The following is a 16,678-nucleotide window of genomic DNA, read 5'->3' as shown; positions in this document are numbered from 1 at the left end:
CTGACCAATCACTTAATGTTTATATATACTCAGGGCAATTTTATTAAAACTGTAAGTTGCAATATAATAGGTATCATATTTCTTCACTTCCCAGTGAATAGAGGAGAAAGTGAAGGAGTGAAAGAATGTGAAACTGAAAATACAAATAAGATCAAAATAAATGAATGAATAGTTTAGGTTCTTTTAAGACTATCATATGCAAAGCAAGTAATTAATGGAAAAACCAAAACTTTCCATTGTCCTCAATCAAATGTCTAATTTAATTTGAAGAAAGGACTACATCGATGATTTCATTGGCACAGAGAACTCCCCATGCCAATGAAGGCAAGGTTTAATTACTTTTCTTTAAAGCACTTTGATACTCTCCAGAGGAAGATGGCCTATTCATACCAAAGTGAGTTGTTATTAATGAATCTCAATGCTTAAAGACAGTCCACAGGTTTCCCTGATGATAACTGTATAAGATAAAAGAGAGTTGACTCTTTTTTTCCCTTCTTGGCTCCAAAGCCATTATCCTCAGCCTGGTTTTTTATTTGCTCACCAGTAAGAGAACCCAATAGGTTCTCTCTAAATTGTAAACACATTTATCTATTTTTTTCACTTGAGAGGGGGAGAGAAATCATTCCACTGGCATTCAAAACCCTTCTTGTAGGTATATAAGTTAGGATGATGCTGCTGATGTTGTCTATTCTAGAGCAGAACACAAATTTCAAACACATTCAATGCTGTTGGTTATACTTAATATTTGATGAATATTTACCTATTTTTTTTAGAATAGCATTATGACTCATCTAATAAATTCCAGACCCATTCCAATAAAAAAACAAATGTGGTAATATGCAACTTTTCATACTCCAAAGGTTACATTTCCTAAATTACCAAACTCTCTAATTAGAGGTATGGTAGGAATAACAATACAACATACAGAACAACAAATTAATAGTTACAGTCATTAGACATGATTTTATCAACCCCCCAATCCTTCCCTTCAAGGGCTGAAACTATAAATAATATGATTATTGGTTTCTGGTGTCAAGCAACTTTTAAGTGCTAATCTAAGTGACTCCAAAAGGGAAGCTAGAATGGATGTTTCAATATCTACTGATTTCTAATTATCTCAGTCCGAATGAGAAAAATAATAAACAGTAGAAGTGGAAAGAAGAAATGAATTTCCCTAGATCTTAGGAAATTTCCCAATTCCAGAGTAAAGAATAATATGTTTTCCTCTTCTTCATCATTTTTTTCTATAAAAACAAGTTCTTTGTTATATGAGACAATATTTGTAAGCTCCTAGTGGAGTGCCTTGTAGGCAGTAGGAAATATACAAATGCTTAACCTCTTTTTCTATATAGAATGACTTTCTTAATGGAAGACAAATACAGGGGAAATTAAAGAGATGTAAAAATAAAGGCTATGAATAAAAATGTATTTATTACAAAGAGTGAATATACAGTGAATTAAAAATATGATGTATTACCAAATAAGTTAAAGAGTAGGTAGAATAGGGAATAATGATGCATGGTGCATAGAGTAGTACCTGTATTACCCTGAATGATCATTCAAGTAGTAAGCACATATTAAGTACCTACTGTGTGCCAACTTCTTACGTAGATATTTCCTGGGGATGCAAATACAAAGAATGAAATAATGTATACTCTCAAGAAGCATTCTATCAGGAGAAATGATGTACAAATATTTGAAGATATTCAGAATAAATATAAATAAACTCAAAAGTCAATAAATATAAGTTAAGGAAAGGAACACTGAAAGTGATAATTAAAGGGATTCAATGAACTGGAAATAATGGAGTAGATTGTAGGCATGGGGACAGCTAAGGCAAAGATACAGAGATGAGAGATGGAATGTCTATCATACATAAGAAAGAGCATGAAGGGTAGTTTAACTAGACCTTAAGATGAATGAAAGAGAATAATGTACAGAAAAGTTGGAAACATAGGTTGTAGCCCCATAGAAAGGACTTTAAAAACCAAACAGGAGTTTAAATTTATCCTAGAGCCAAAAGAGAGTCACTGGAGTTTATTGAATAAGGAAATTCCATAATGGAATTTAGCCAACTATGCCCATTTTACAGAAGAAGATTCTGATACTATCAAGGCTTAAGTGATTTACTTAGGGTCACACAATAAAAAGTGTCTAAAAATGTCTGGATTTGACCTTGTCTTCCTGACTCCAGGACCAGCACTCTGCACACTGTGCCAGCCTTCTGACTCCTAAGTATTTGCTACTTTGGTCAAATACATGAAGGACATAATGGAATAGGGAGGAATTTGAACTGGGAGGCCATTGCAACAGTTAAGTGAAAAATGGAAATAGTTGTGTGAATAAAAAAGAAAATATCAAATGTGAGAGATGTGGTAGAGGTGGAAATGGCAAGATGGCAACTGATTGCTTACATGAAGGTGAGACTGATTTGTAGAAGACAAATCCCTTGCTTCATTAGTTCAGTTTCCTCACTGATAGAGTGAGGGGGCTGAACTATTTAATTTCTGTAGTCCCTTGTAGTCTTACTTGACCTTGCAAATAGTTCTGAAATATCAACAACAAAAATGATCTTCATCTCACAAAAGTTTGCATTGTCCCTGTTTCCTTTGCCTCTCACTTCATTTCTTCCTCAATCGTGTGAATTTGGAACTGAGGTCTTGAGTTTTAGGACTGTGGAACATTAAAAACATAAAACTTAGTCTTGGTTTTATCATCTGTAAAAGGAAATACTGGGGCTACAATGTCCTCATCCCACTCAATACATAAGGACATACAAATTCAGTCTCAATTTCTTCATCTATAGACATTTATATATAATCTGAGGAGAGAGATACATATAGATATAGATAAATAGATATGTATAGATATAGATATATAGATAGAGAGAGACACTATAAATAGATTTTATGGGCTCTGAGGTTACCTGCAGCTCCAAATTCCTGATCCTATCAGTCTAAAAGACTCTACTTTCTCCTTATTCATCTTAGTAAAAGCATCTTTCTGTAGCACATACATTTAGGTTGGTACAGGAGTTATAGATTCTCATTTTTTAAAAAGACATTGAGAGAATCAAGGCAAATGTGCTGTCTCATTCTCATTAGGTCTGTCTTTGTTTTATGTCATTTTGGACATGTGAACTTCTTTCTATGATCTGACTAGTAACAACATTCAGAGACTGTGTGATAATGCTCTGGTTCAATCCCTTCTCCCAAAGTCAGGGGATATAACTAGTAGGAGCAATCTGTTGGTTCTTGCTCTCTTACTACACAGTGCTTTTTGGAGCACCATCATTCATGTGGCCTTGGCAGTCCTGTTAAGACTCTTCACTCTGCTTTTATCATTTGTTACTCATTGATGTAACCCAATGCCCTCCTGTTTCACAGATATTTTAAATGACAAATATGAAAAAAAAAAATGGATAGCACAGACAATTTTCCCAAAGAAGCACACAAATTTAAAACATTTTGAGATTCCATGCTTTAATAGGTGTCTCTCCTCCAATCCCAAATGCTTAAGCCATTTCAATAAAAATATGATATGCTTTTCACATGGGACCTTTCATAGTATCAGTCTATCAATAGGCATGATGTTAAATGCTAGACATTTGGGGAGACAATTACAATGAATGAAATCACCTTTCCTATCAAAAAGTTTACATGCTAATGGAGAAATGTAACATGATATGGTAAAATTATATCAAGGGGCAAAATGATGTAGTGAAGAAAGAGAATTCAATTTCCAGCTCTGATACAAAGTAGCCTATGATGATCCCTAAGCAAATCTTTTAATCTTTCAATTATCTAAACAGGTCTCCAAGAATTGAAGGGGAGATTCCATTAAGTAAGGAGTTCCTTCATCTGGGAATTCCTTATATTACCCGGGTGAAATCACAGAGATATTCCCTACCATGATCCCCTGCTAAAATGATAATATAGTGTAGAGGATTACCGATAGTTGAGAACCCTGGATGAGGTATAAGACTCTTTAGTCCAGTAAAAGGAACCCTGCTGACAGTGTCTAGTTTGGCTCCCCATCCCCTGCTAAGGGCTCTCAGCCTTCCTGAAAAGTCAGGGGGCAGTGACAGCCTGTGTGATAATTAAAGCAGAGTAATACTAAGTGGCAAAGAGACATTTACACACAATAGCAAATTGTTTATGTGGTCTCACATGCACAGTGTTCTATAGTTATGTAAGGGTACATAAGGGTGAAAGAATTTGGAATAAAAGAACTCCATGTTTGATCATCCATGTGAGTCCTGCCTCTTCACTTCTTTTCTAAGATCAAAGACTCGGGCTGGTACCAAGATCCTCCAGTGAGCTAGTCTGAACATTACAATATTGTTGTTGTTCAGTAATTCTGCTCATGTCCTGTTCTTCATGATTCTATTCGACATTTTCTTGGCCAAAGTACTAAAGAGATTTGCTATTTCCTTCTCTAACTCATTTTGTACATGAGGAAACTGAAACAAATAAGGTTAAGTGATTTGCCCTAGATAATAGAACTAGAAAGTGGCTCACACCAAATTTGAACTGTGGATTTTCTGACTCCAGACTCTATCCACCCTACTACCTAGTTTCCCGAAATAATATAATGCAATAGAATATTAAAAAATTTAGTATTATTTGAAAATATAGTTATATAGTATATGTATGTATGTGTGTGCATGCATGTATGTATGTATATGTTTATGTATATATAAACATATAAGTATATCTGTATAAATAGATATTAGAGAAGCATGTGTGATATACATGTATATGTTGAAGACAAGTCACTTGCTCACTAGTTTTCAGTTTCTTCTTCTTAAAATAAGGATATTGGTTTCTACAATCCCTTCTAATTCTGCTTAGACTCATAAATAGTTTTGAAGAATCAACAAGGAAAAAGAGCTTCAGTGCATAAAAGTTTGTACTCTCCTTACCCTGTGAGCTAAATAGACATTATCTAGATATTCACTTGGGTTAAACATAGATAGTGCTCCATACAAGGAAAGGGAAGTAAATACATAGAAAATTACTATTAACTAGTGTCCATCTTTGAATATAATCTTTGATAGATTTGACAAAAACAAGGGCCTGGTTGAATTGAATAAGTACCTGACTACAGAACATCCTAGTCTCTGGACCTTTTGTAATGCCTTTACTCAGCAAGTTCGAACTGATTGAGAGAGAGATTAAGTAATTTGCCTAGGGTCACACAAACAGTTATTGTCTGAAGCCAGGATGAACTCAGCTCTTTCTCCTCCAGACCCTTCTCTATTGAACCACCTTTGGGAGCTTCGTTTTGATCTTCACAATCTTTCGTTTTACAAAGAAAGAATGGGCAATCGATAACAATTGTGAAGAAGAAAGAGCATGCTTAACTTTTTAAAAATCTGGGTTTCAGATTCCTCATCTGCAACATTTGGAGGTGGTATTAGATTTTCTCTAAGGTCTCTGGGGACACCTACCATTCTATCATTCTCATGGTTAAGCAGGATGACAAAGGAAAAGAAATTTTGAGACAGTAAAAATTTTAAAGTGTGCATGCAGAAATAGCTATCCTAAGATAATCAGAAATATTTCATAAAAAATATGACAGTATGAGTACAAAGTTCTCCAGAGTCATTTGCATTCAAGATTTGTAAAATATTACAATCATAAATGTATAAAGTTGGAAGCCTTGGTATAAGGTTCATAAGATAATAAATCCTAACTGAATGGAATGCCAGAGACCAATCTCCTAATCTCATTTTAGTGATGAGGAAGCCAAGATCCAGGGATTTGCGCAGGGTCACTAGTCAATATGTGTCATAGATAGGACTTGGATTTACTTCTTTATGTACTCTAAAGCGAAATCTTTATATACTATGATGCATTACTAATCCCCATTTTATAGATGAGAGAACTGAGGCCAAGTCAGGTTAAGTGATTTTCCAGTTAGTCAACAGGCATTTATTAATATGCAACTACATAGTGTCAGTTATTGTGCTAAGTACTAGAGGTAAGAAGAAATGAACTGAAAATAGTCCAAGATCTCAAGGAACTCACAATCTGAAGTAAGATTCAAAGTCTGGCTTTCCCAATTCCTAGTCCAAGGCTTTGCCTCTACGTTTATGCTCCTTTTTTTTTTTTTAATAGTTTTTTATTTACAAGTTATATGCATGGGTAATTTTACAGCATTGACAATTGCCAAACCTTTTGTTCCAATTTTTCCCCTCCTTTCCCCCAACACCTCCCCTAGATGGTAGGATGACCAGTAGATGTTAAATATATTAAAGTATAAATTAGATACACAATAAATATACATGACCAAATAGTTATTTTGCTGTACAAAAAGAATCAGACTCTGAAATATTGTACAATTAGCTTGTGAAGGAAATCCAAAATGCAGGCAGGCAAAAATATAGGGATTGGGAATTCAATGTCATCTTAGTCATCTTCCAGAGTTCTTTAGCTGGGTGTAGCTGGTTCAGTTCATTACTGCTCCATTGGAACTGATTTAGTTCATCTCATTGCTGAAGATGGCCACGCCCATCAGAATTGGTCATCATATAGTATTGTTGTTGAAGTATACAGTGATCTCCTGGCCCTGCTCGTTTCACTCAGCATCAGTTCATGTAAGTCTCTCCAGGCCTTTCTGAAATCATCCTGTTAGTCATTTCTTGCCGAACAATAATATTCCATAATATTCATATACCACAATTTATTTAGCCATTCTCCAATTGATGGGCATCTACTCAGTTTCCAGTTTCTGGCCACTACAAAGAGGCATGCTCTTTCTTGGTAGCCATCTGATAGGTAGATGTAAGCAAGCTACCAGGATACTGTAGAAGGGGATTTATAGTATTTAACTTGTTTTATGTGAATAATGTATTTACATCTTCTTGTGCTTCTGCCCTTACCAAAAAAAAGCAAAGAAACTTAAAAGTGACTTAAGTCATTTAAACATTTAAAAAAACCAAATAACAAGAAACCTCCTCATGGACCAGATTCTTATTTCTAGAAATTTAGTGAAAGTTCATTACAAGCCATCATTTAATGATTCCAGTTTTGTTGGCAAGTTGGACATATGTTTTCTTCTCCCCATCATAGTGATGACTGGCCACATCTCTATCATGCTGATGACCTCTTTACAAAATAATTTTGCTAATGCACAAAATAAAATACACAGGATTACAAAGAAAATTAATTCAATGTAATAGTTATAATTTTTTTAAAAAACAAACATAGATCCCATATTAAAAATTTTCTATAAACAATTTTGCCAATGGCCTGCCTGAGAAACACCTTTGTTCTTCATTTAAATAACTTTAGGCACTATCCTATCACCAAAAGATTCTTATTAGACATAAGCATTATGAGTTTAAAAAACAAAAACAGAAACAAAACGAGTTTTCCTAACCCAGCTGACACACTGATGTGTTCCACTCAAGCAAAGATTCCAGCTAAAATCAAAATCTAAATGGAAAATCCCTATGTATATTTTAGTTGAGAAATCTTCATAACTGAAAACCAGAAACAGTTTTCTGTCAACCCATGGACAGTCTGGATTTGAAATCAAATCTCAAAGGTTACTTCAAAGACAGTACATTGTTTTCCACTGAACAAATTTGGTTTTCCCATCACTGTCCTCCAAATTTATATTTTTCCCCTTCCTTGAAAAAAGTAGCTGATCTTTTAGTTCTTTATGTATAGTCATGAATTTGATGTTAAGCCTATGTTATATGTACATTTTTATATTTCTTTTGCTTTTCAGCCTCATTAATGAGTCTTTGAGGGATCAATTGCTAGTTACCATCCAGAAAACATTCACCTATACTCGAACTCAAGCTCAGCATCTTTTCATAATACTCATGGAATGCATGAAAAAGAAGGAATTGGTAAGTGAATAGGACCCTGGACCAAATTCTAATTAGGATGGGACAAGTCCACATAATATAACTTATTATCCATGTTCAACTGTTCAACTATGTTTAACACCAACCAACCTTATCAGTGAATTTGTCTCAGGGGAAAGAATCCCTACTTATGACTCTAGTTCTAGATATGTAGAGGCTTTCTCTCTCATTCTGCCTTATGTGGTGACTTATTTTGTTCAATCATTGAAACATTCATTAAGGCTTATTTTGTGCCAAGCATTTTTCTAAGCAATAGGATACAGATAAAAAGCAATAACAATCTATCATCAAGAAATTTGCATTCTAAGTAAGGTAAAAGATAGTGAGTAGTGATGTTGGGAGATATAAGATGGAGAAAAGAGAAGAAAGTCTTGATTGAATGGCTTTAATTTTTTTTGATGAACTTAAAAGTGAAATCCTCACCTAGGAGAGGCAACTGAAAGGGCCCCATGGGAGGTTTAAAAACAAAAAGGAAGGTCTGGGAGAGCCATTATAGTGAGTTAGATAGATAACCGATTAGGCAGAAGTAAATGATTGCCTTGAAGTAAGGGTCCAGTTGAGATTAGATAGAGATGTCTATTTAGTAGCTTCATGATTTTCTCTAACACCATTCAGTATCATAAGAGCAAAGAGTAATATTGGATTGAGGGTTGGAAAAATGTAATAACCAAAGGGGCAAGACATTTGAGAATAGAGGATATTGTAAAGTAAAAGGGGATTGCCAAAGGGTCAAGATTGAGAAGGCCAGAACAAGGATAATAGCCTAGGAATCTACTGAGAGATGTATTTATTGGTGTTCACAATAAAGATGAAGAAAAGAATCAGAGGGGCAGCTAGGTAGAGCAGTGGATAGATCGCAAATCCTGAAGTCAAGAGGACCTGAGTTCAAATCTGATCTCAGACACTTAACACTTCCTGGCTATGTGACTCTGGGAAAGTCACTTAACCCCAATTGCCTCAGCAAAAAATAAATAAATAAATGAGTAAATCAGGAATCATAAAGAGTATGGAATAATGGGATGATCACATAAAGGGATTTGGGGGTCAATATACATGGAAGTGAAACATGTATTGTAATGTCAAGATTATAGTTATTACCATCCTTGTACGTAGCTGAGGTTGAACAGAAAAGTAAATAATGAAAACTAAGGTGTTTGGGGAAATAAATAATTAGGGTATTAAGGGTATCAGATATATTTTGAAAGTTTCTAGTATGAGGACAGGAGTTGGAATCAAATAGATGATTGTGAACTAGGCACTAATGCAGTGAGGAGGGGAAAAGAATTCCATGTTAATAGTTAATAGTTCCATAGTTATAGTTAACAGCCACCACTCAATCTAGATTGAGTAATAAAATTTAGATGGTGTGAACTTCAAAAGAGATGTTGCTGAGTGACATGGTAGAGAGAAAGTCTGGAAGTAGTGATGGGGATCATCTATTTTCCCTCAGTGACCAAAAAGTAGAGATATATGAGGGGGAAGATTATATTAGAAGACTGGCCAGAGAGTCAGAGTTATCAGAAGAGAACAGTGTCTCAGTGAGTGCTTACAGATAGAAGATCTAAAAGAGAAATTTAAAATGAGGGGAGCTTTGGTAATTATGGATCAGGCACTCTAGAGGACACAAAGGAAAGGAGCAAGAATATCTTAAATGGGATGTTGAGGATTTAGGATTAAGATGGATGGAATTGAGAGAGGTCAGAACTGGGACAGAACAAGAGGTTTGCTCTTTGACAAATGGAGGCTCAGTGTTACAGGAACAAGGAGAGTGATAGGAGTGAAACTATGTTAACTTTTGAGGAATGAGTCCAAACAAGTGATAAGTGGATGGGGACAGGTCTACTATGGAAGGCAAGTGATTAGAAGATTCTTAGTCCTTCAAAATCCTGGAAGGCAGTGTTGTATTCTGTGAGTCACCAGAATGCTTGCCTCATGATAGGCATGAACAGCAGGATATGTCCAGGAGTCTAGGATATATGTCCAGGAGAGACTGTCTGACCAGTTTTCCAATATAACTCCTTTCCCCATATATCTCTACTACTTGGTCACTGAGGAAAAGTAGATGATCCCCATTGCTACTTCCAGATTTTCTCTCTACCATTATCACTCAGCAACATCTCTTTTGAAGTTCACACCGTCCAAATTTTATTACTCAGTCCAGATTCTGGTGGCTGTCAACTATTAAGAATTCCATAATTCCATAATTCTTTTTCCTTCCTCACTGAAATTAATGCCTAGTTCAATCTTCTTTTTGATTCCAACTCCTATCTTCATCCTTACCAGAAGGCAAGAAATAGCATGATCCAGGGCAATTTGTTTGTGACAAGCATGAGAGGTATCATTTTGGTACTGTTAAGAGAGAAAGAGAGCCTCTGGAAATAACCAAAAATCAGGGGTAGCTTTCTTGGCCCCACCTCTTGGTAGGCACAAAGTCAAGCTTAGCACTATTGTAAATGTTGCCACATCTACATGTTTTGCCAGTTGAGCTCATAATCTCCCTGGTACAAGCTGGTTCCTTCCATTTTCCTTTGAACTTACTGTGTTATTTCTTGTTCAGTCTTTTTCATCAAATATTTGTAGTAGTGCTTAAAGAGTTATGACAAATACAATAAACAAATAAACTTCAAATAACAAATTCAAGCAGCAAAATGGGTATTCTTTTTTTCTAGTAAACCATGCTTCTGTTAACTTGATTTTAGCTTTGAGATTGCATTTTCTTTCCCAATGGTGAATCATTTACGTCCAGTGTAAAAGGAATGATTCCTTTCTCCCTCAGTGGGGCTCTTAAGACCAAACTAGTTTAGAAACAAATTCAGGGATTTGGTTTAATTCAGTAAACATTTTCTAAGTACTTAAAGTGTTTAGAATAATTGTTATAGGTGTTGGGGAAAGCTATATCATCTGAATATGACACAGTTTCTGTTGTGGAGTTCACTGTCTATTAAGATAAAGCCATGCTGATGGAGGAAATATAATTAATTTAGTTATTTGTTCTGTAATACCAGAGAAACGACACAAGCAAGAGATTGATTATTTTAATCTCTACTGTGAAGAGTTTAAGCTTGCTGACCTCATGGGACTCATTCCAAAGCATTCAGTGCAAATAAACCAAGGCAGGGAACTTATATAGAGTTTTAGCTAACTAGGGTTTGCAAACAGAATACATAATCTGAGTATACAATCTTATAGGGAAAACAAAGGCAGATAATGGGGGCAAGAACACTGGGAAGATTGACAAGCCATAATTCCAAGAAAGAATCATAACTTAATCCTGACAGGATAGAATCAAGATAAGAAGGCCAAGGGCAGGAGACAGAGAGGTGAGGGGCATTATTTAAAAGGAGGGGGAATTATCCTAGCAAAGATCAAGATAATGCACTTGGAATTTATGACAGGATGGTATGTAGAAGTGGTCAGAGCTTCAGGGTTTTTCCTGTGTTCTTTTTTAAATTCAATTTCCAGTCCTAATGGCAAGAAAGAAGGGGTGGCTATGATTTTTTTATTCCAGGTTCAACAATTCCATTCATATTTGACTAATTCAGAAAGATCAAATTAAGAGTGCAGAAACATCAGGATACCTCAAACATATATGAAAATGACTTCTATCATGTAAGCTTGTTATGCGCCAGAACTCTGAACTTGAAACAAGGATTCTTGCAAGGTGTTAAATCAGTGAAATTGATTAAGACAATGGTTATCTAGTTTAGCATGGTGCTTAATAGTTCTTTAGTTCAGTACATGTACTTAGTACTTAATATAGTTCCACAAGATTCACACCTATGATTATGGAGCCAGCAAGGACTGGACAAGATTCATTCCACCTACAGTCAGGCTCCTGGTGGCTCTCCTGGGGGACTGAGAGGCTCTGAGAGAGAATCAGAGAAGAGAAGACAAGCAGACTGGAGGTAGGAGCTCAAGTTCTCAGAGCTAAGGAGAGAGAGATTCATTTCCATCTTCATCAGCACTGTGGTGGCAGATCTGTCCTCCTTAGCTTCTCCACTGAAACCAAAACTCCAGAAGGCTTTTAAGAAAGCCAGCCAAGCCCCAAACAAAGGAAACAATAAAGGATTTGGACTTTAACACCTGGATATTCTTGTGGTGATTACTGAACTGAAACAAAGGCTGCTCCCAAGACCTACAGAAAACCACCGAGAACATTATACAAGTTTCCCTCTCAAATCACAAAAAGCCTTAGTAATATTTGTACTTTTATGCCTTATTTCTTTTGAGCCTCACAATTCTGTGAAGCAGGTAAATATTAGTAGGACTGTTTTACAGATGAGAAAACTTAAATTTCAAAATTATAAATAAATAAAATTTCAAAATATAAATAAATTATCCATGGTCACACAGTTTCTAAGTATCACAGGCAAAATCTGAACCCAAGTTTTCCTTACTCCAAATCATGCACTTTATCTTCTCCTTAATACTGACCTAATAAAACATCTCATTAGTTTTCCATTTAAGCATGAAAAGGTTGGGAGAAAGAATGGAAATGAAGAAATACCAGCCTTGAGTACTTTTTAAAATAGAATTTTATTTTTTCAAATACATGCAAGGATAGTTTTCAACATTCATCTTTGCAAAACCTCATGTTCCATTTTTTTCTTCCTCCCCAAGATAGCAAGCAATCCAATATAGGTTAAATGTGTGCAATTCTTCTAAACATATTTCTACATGTTGAGGTTGGGAAGGGACCTCAAAAGATTGGGGGTCAAAGATCAGTGTGTCTTGAAGTATCTCAGAAGAATTTGCAGGCTTAAACAGATATCCAAATCAAGGGGAACAGTGTATTGTAATTGTAATGCCAATTGAAGCAGTCTAAATTAAACCAAGAGAATTTAGCAAAGAAACAGAAGCAAAGAGACAAATTTATCCAGTTTGTGTCATTGATATGCTAATTTTATGGCCTAGAGATAGAACCAAGGAGTGGTCTCAAGAATTTGGTTATCATTGACCAATAGACAGTAATGTTTGTAGGACTATTCTAAGGACAAAAGACTTGAAATCATTGAGACAGATTGTTAGAACAATAGTCTCAGGATCACTAATGTATCTACCTAAAATCTAAGGTAAAAATTCTGAAATCTTGAATAAAGGTTAATTATGTTATCTTGCATGTAATCAGTGTATCAGTGAGATATTCTGGGGTCATTTAGGTGTTTCATTATCATGATTTCTTTTTTTTTTAATTATTATAACTTTTTATTACCAGAACATATGCCTAAATAATTTTTTACAACATTATCCCTTGCACTCACTTCTGTTCTGACTTTTTCCTTCCCTCCCTCCACCCTTTACCCTAGATAGCAGGCAGTTTTATATATGTTAAATATGTTATAGTACATCCTAGATACAATATATGTGTGCAGAACCATACAGTTCTCTTGTTGCACAAGAATTGGATTCAGAAGGTAAAAATAACCTGGGAAGAAAAACAAAAACGCAAGTAGTCCACATTCATTTCCCAGTGTTAACTTCTCTGGGTGTAGCTGATTCTGTCCATCATTGATCAATTGGAACTGAATTAGATCTCTTTGTCGAAGACATCCACTTCCATCAGAATTGATCCTCATACAATATTATTGTTGAAGTATATAGTGATCTCCTAGTTCTGCTCATTTCACTCAGCATTAGTTCATGTAAGTCTTTTCAGTCTCTCTGTATTCATCCTGCTGGTCATTTCTTACAGAATAATAATATTTCATACCATTCATATACCACAATTTACCCAACCATTCTCCAAGTGATGGGCATCCATTCATTTTCCAATTTCTAGCCACTACAAAAAGGACTTCCACAAACATTGTGGCACAAGCAGGTCCCTTTCCCTTCTTTAGTATCTCTTTGAGATATAAGCCCAGTATAAGCCCAGTAGTAACACTGCTGGATCAAAGGGTATGCACAGTTTGATAACTTTTTGGGCATAATTCCAGATTGCTCTCCAGAATGGTTGGATTTGTTTACAACACCACCAGCAATGCATCAGTGTCCCAGTTTTCCCGCATTCCTTCCCACATTCATCATTATTTTTTCCTGTCATCTTAGCCAATCTGACAGGCTAAGATACTACAGTATCTTAGTGGTATCTGAGTGGTATCTCAGAGTTGTCTTAATTTACATTTCTCTGATCAATAGTGATTTGGAACATCCTTTCATATGAATAGAAATAGTTTAAATTTCATCATCTGAAAATTGTCTGTTCATATCTTTTGACCATTTATCAATTGGAGAATGGCTTGATTTCTTATAAATTAGAGTCAATTCTCTATATATTTTGGAAATAAGGCTTTTATCAGAACCTTTAACTGTAAAAATGTTTTCCTAGTTTATTGTTTCCCTTCTAATCTTGTTTCCATTAGTTTTGTTTGTACAAAGGCTTTTTAATTTTATATAATAAAAATTTTATATTTTGTGATCAGTACTGATCTCTAGTTCTTCTTTGGTCACAAATTCCTTCCTCCTCCAAAGTCTGAGAGGTAAACTATCCTTATGTTCCTCTAATTTATTTATAATCTCGTTCTTCATGCCTAAATCATGGACCCATTTTAATCTTGGTGTACAGTGTTAAATGTGGGTCCATGGCTAATTTCTGCCATACTAATTTCCAATTTTCCCAGCAGTTTTTGTCAAATAGTGAGTTCTTATTGGAAACGTTGGTATCTTTGGGTTTGTCAAACACTAGATTGCTATAGTTGTTAATTATTTTTTCCTGTGAACCTAACCTATTCCATTGATCAACTAATCTATTTCTTAGCCAATACCAAATGGTTTTGGTGACTGCTGCTTTAAAATATAGTTTTAGATCAGGTACAGCTAGGCCCCCTTCATTTGATTTTTTTTTTCATTTATTCCCTTGAAATTCTTGAACTTTTGTTCTTTGTTATGAATTTTGTTGTTATTTTTTCTAGGTCATTAAAATATTTTCTTGGGAGTCTGATTGGTATAGCACTAAATAAATTAGTTTAGGTAATATTGTCATCTTTATTATATTTGCTCAGTCTATCCAAGAGCACTTAATATTTTTCCAATTATTTAAATATGACTTTGTGTGGAAAGTGTTAGTTTAATTTTGCTCATATAATTCCTGACTTTCCTTTGGTAGATAGATTCCCAAATATTTTATGCTCATCAACAGTTATTTTGAATGGAATTTTTCTTTGTATCTCTTGCTGTTGGATTTTGTTGTGATGTATAAAAATGCTAAGGATTTATGTGGATTTATTTTGTATCCTGCAACTTTGCTAAAGTTGTGAATTATTTCTAATAGCTTTTTAGTAGAATCTCTGGAGTTCTCTAAGTATACCATCATATCATCTGCAAAGGGTGATAATTTGGTTTCCTCATTACCTACTTTAATTCTTTTAATCTCTCTCTCAATTCTTATTGCCAAGGCTAGCATTTCTAATGCAATATTGAATAACAATAGTGATAGTAGGCAACCTTGTTTCACTCCTGATCTTACTGGGAATGGTTCCAGTTTATCCCCATTACATTTGATGCTTACTGATAGTTTTAAATATATGCTCCTGACTATTTTAAGGAAAATCCATTTATTCCTATACTCTCAAATGTTTTTATTAGGAATGGATGTTGGATTTATCAAATGCTTTTTCTGCATCTATTGAGATGATCATATGGTTTTTGTTAATTTGGTTATTGCTAATACTTTTCCTAACATTGAACCAGCTCTGCATTCCTGGTATAAATCCTTCTTGGTCATGGTGTATTATCCTGGGGATGATTTTCTATAATCGTTTTGCTAAGATTTTATTTAAGATTTTTGCATCAATATTCATTAGGGAGATTGGTCTATACTTTTCTTTCTCTATTTTCAACCTACTGGTTTAGGTATCAGTACCATGTCTGTGTCATAAAAGAAATTTGGTAGTACTCCTTCAATCCCTATTTTTTCAAATAGTTTACATAGCACTGGAGTCAATTGTTCTTTTAAAGTCTGGTAGAATTCATATGTAAATCCATCTGGTCCTGGGAATTTTTTCTTAGGGAGTTGATTAATAGCTTGTTCTATTTCTTTTTCTAAGATGGTACTGTTTAAACAATTTACGTCTTCCTCTGTTAATTTGGGCAAGCTATATTTTTGAAGGTATTCTTCCATTTCAATTAAGTTATCAAATTTGTTGGCATAAAGTTGGGCAAAGTAACTTCTAATTATTGCCCTTATTTCCTCTTCATTAGTGGTGAGTTCTCCCTTTTCATTTTTAAGACTAGCAATTTGATTTTCTTCTTTCAGTTTTAAAATCAGATTTTACTAAGGATTTATCTGTTTTGTTGTTTTTTTCATAGAACCAAATCTTAGTTTTATTAATTAATTTAATAGTTTTTTTACTTTCAGTTTTATTAATCTCTCCTTTTATTTTTAGAATTTCAAGTTTAATGTTCGACTGGGTATTTTTAATTTGTTCCTTTTCTAGCATTTTTAGTTGCAAGCCCAATTCATTGATCTTCTCTTTTTTCTATTTTATGCAAATAGGCCTCTAGAGATATGAAATTTCCCCTTATTACTGCTTTGGCTGCATCCCACATATTTTGATATGACATCTCATTATTGTCATCTTCTTGGTGAAGTTATTAATTATGTCTATGATTTGCTGTTTCACCCAATTATTCTTTAGTATGAGATTATTAGTTTTCAATTATTTTTTGGTCTTTTTTTGCCGGGGTTTTTATTGAATGTAATTTTCACTGCATCATGATCTGATAAAGATGCATTTGCTATTTCTGCCTTACTGCATTTGAATTTGAGGTTTTTATGTCCTAATATATGGTCAGTTT

At 34.6% G+C, this 16,678-nt stretch overlaps 1 protein-coding gene across 5 annotated transcripts in view; it reads left to right on the top strand.

Annotated features, from left to right (window-relative positions):
* Positions 1-16,678, top strand: part of TRPM3 (transient receptor potential cation channel subfamily M member 3) — a 617,065-nt gene that overhangs the window by 373,905 nt on the left and 226,482 nt on the right. For all 5 annotated transcript variants that reach the window (XM_031943669.1, XM_031943675.1, XM_031943674.1 and 2 more), the window contains exon 8: positions 7,741-7,864. In XM_031943669.1, coding sequence (XP_031799529.1) covers positions 7,741-7,864 — 124 coding nt within the window. The remainder of the gene's footprint in view (positions 1-7,740; positions 7,865-16,678) is intronic.

The sequence above is a fragment of the Sarcophilus harrisii genome, chromosome 1, assembly GCF_902635505.1.
Source record: "Sarcophilus harrisii chromosome 1, mSarHar1.11, whole genome shotgun sequence".
In the NCBI taxonomy this organism is placed as follows: Eukaryota; Metazoa; Chordata; class Mammalia; order Dasyuromorphia; family Dasyuridae; genus Sarcophilus; species Sarcophilus harrisii.
The sequence above is the reverse complement of the archived record's forward strand: the minus strand, read 5'-3'. Positions and strand labels throughout refer to the sequence as shown.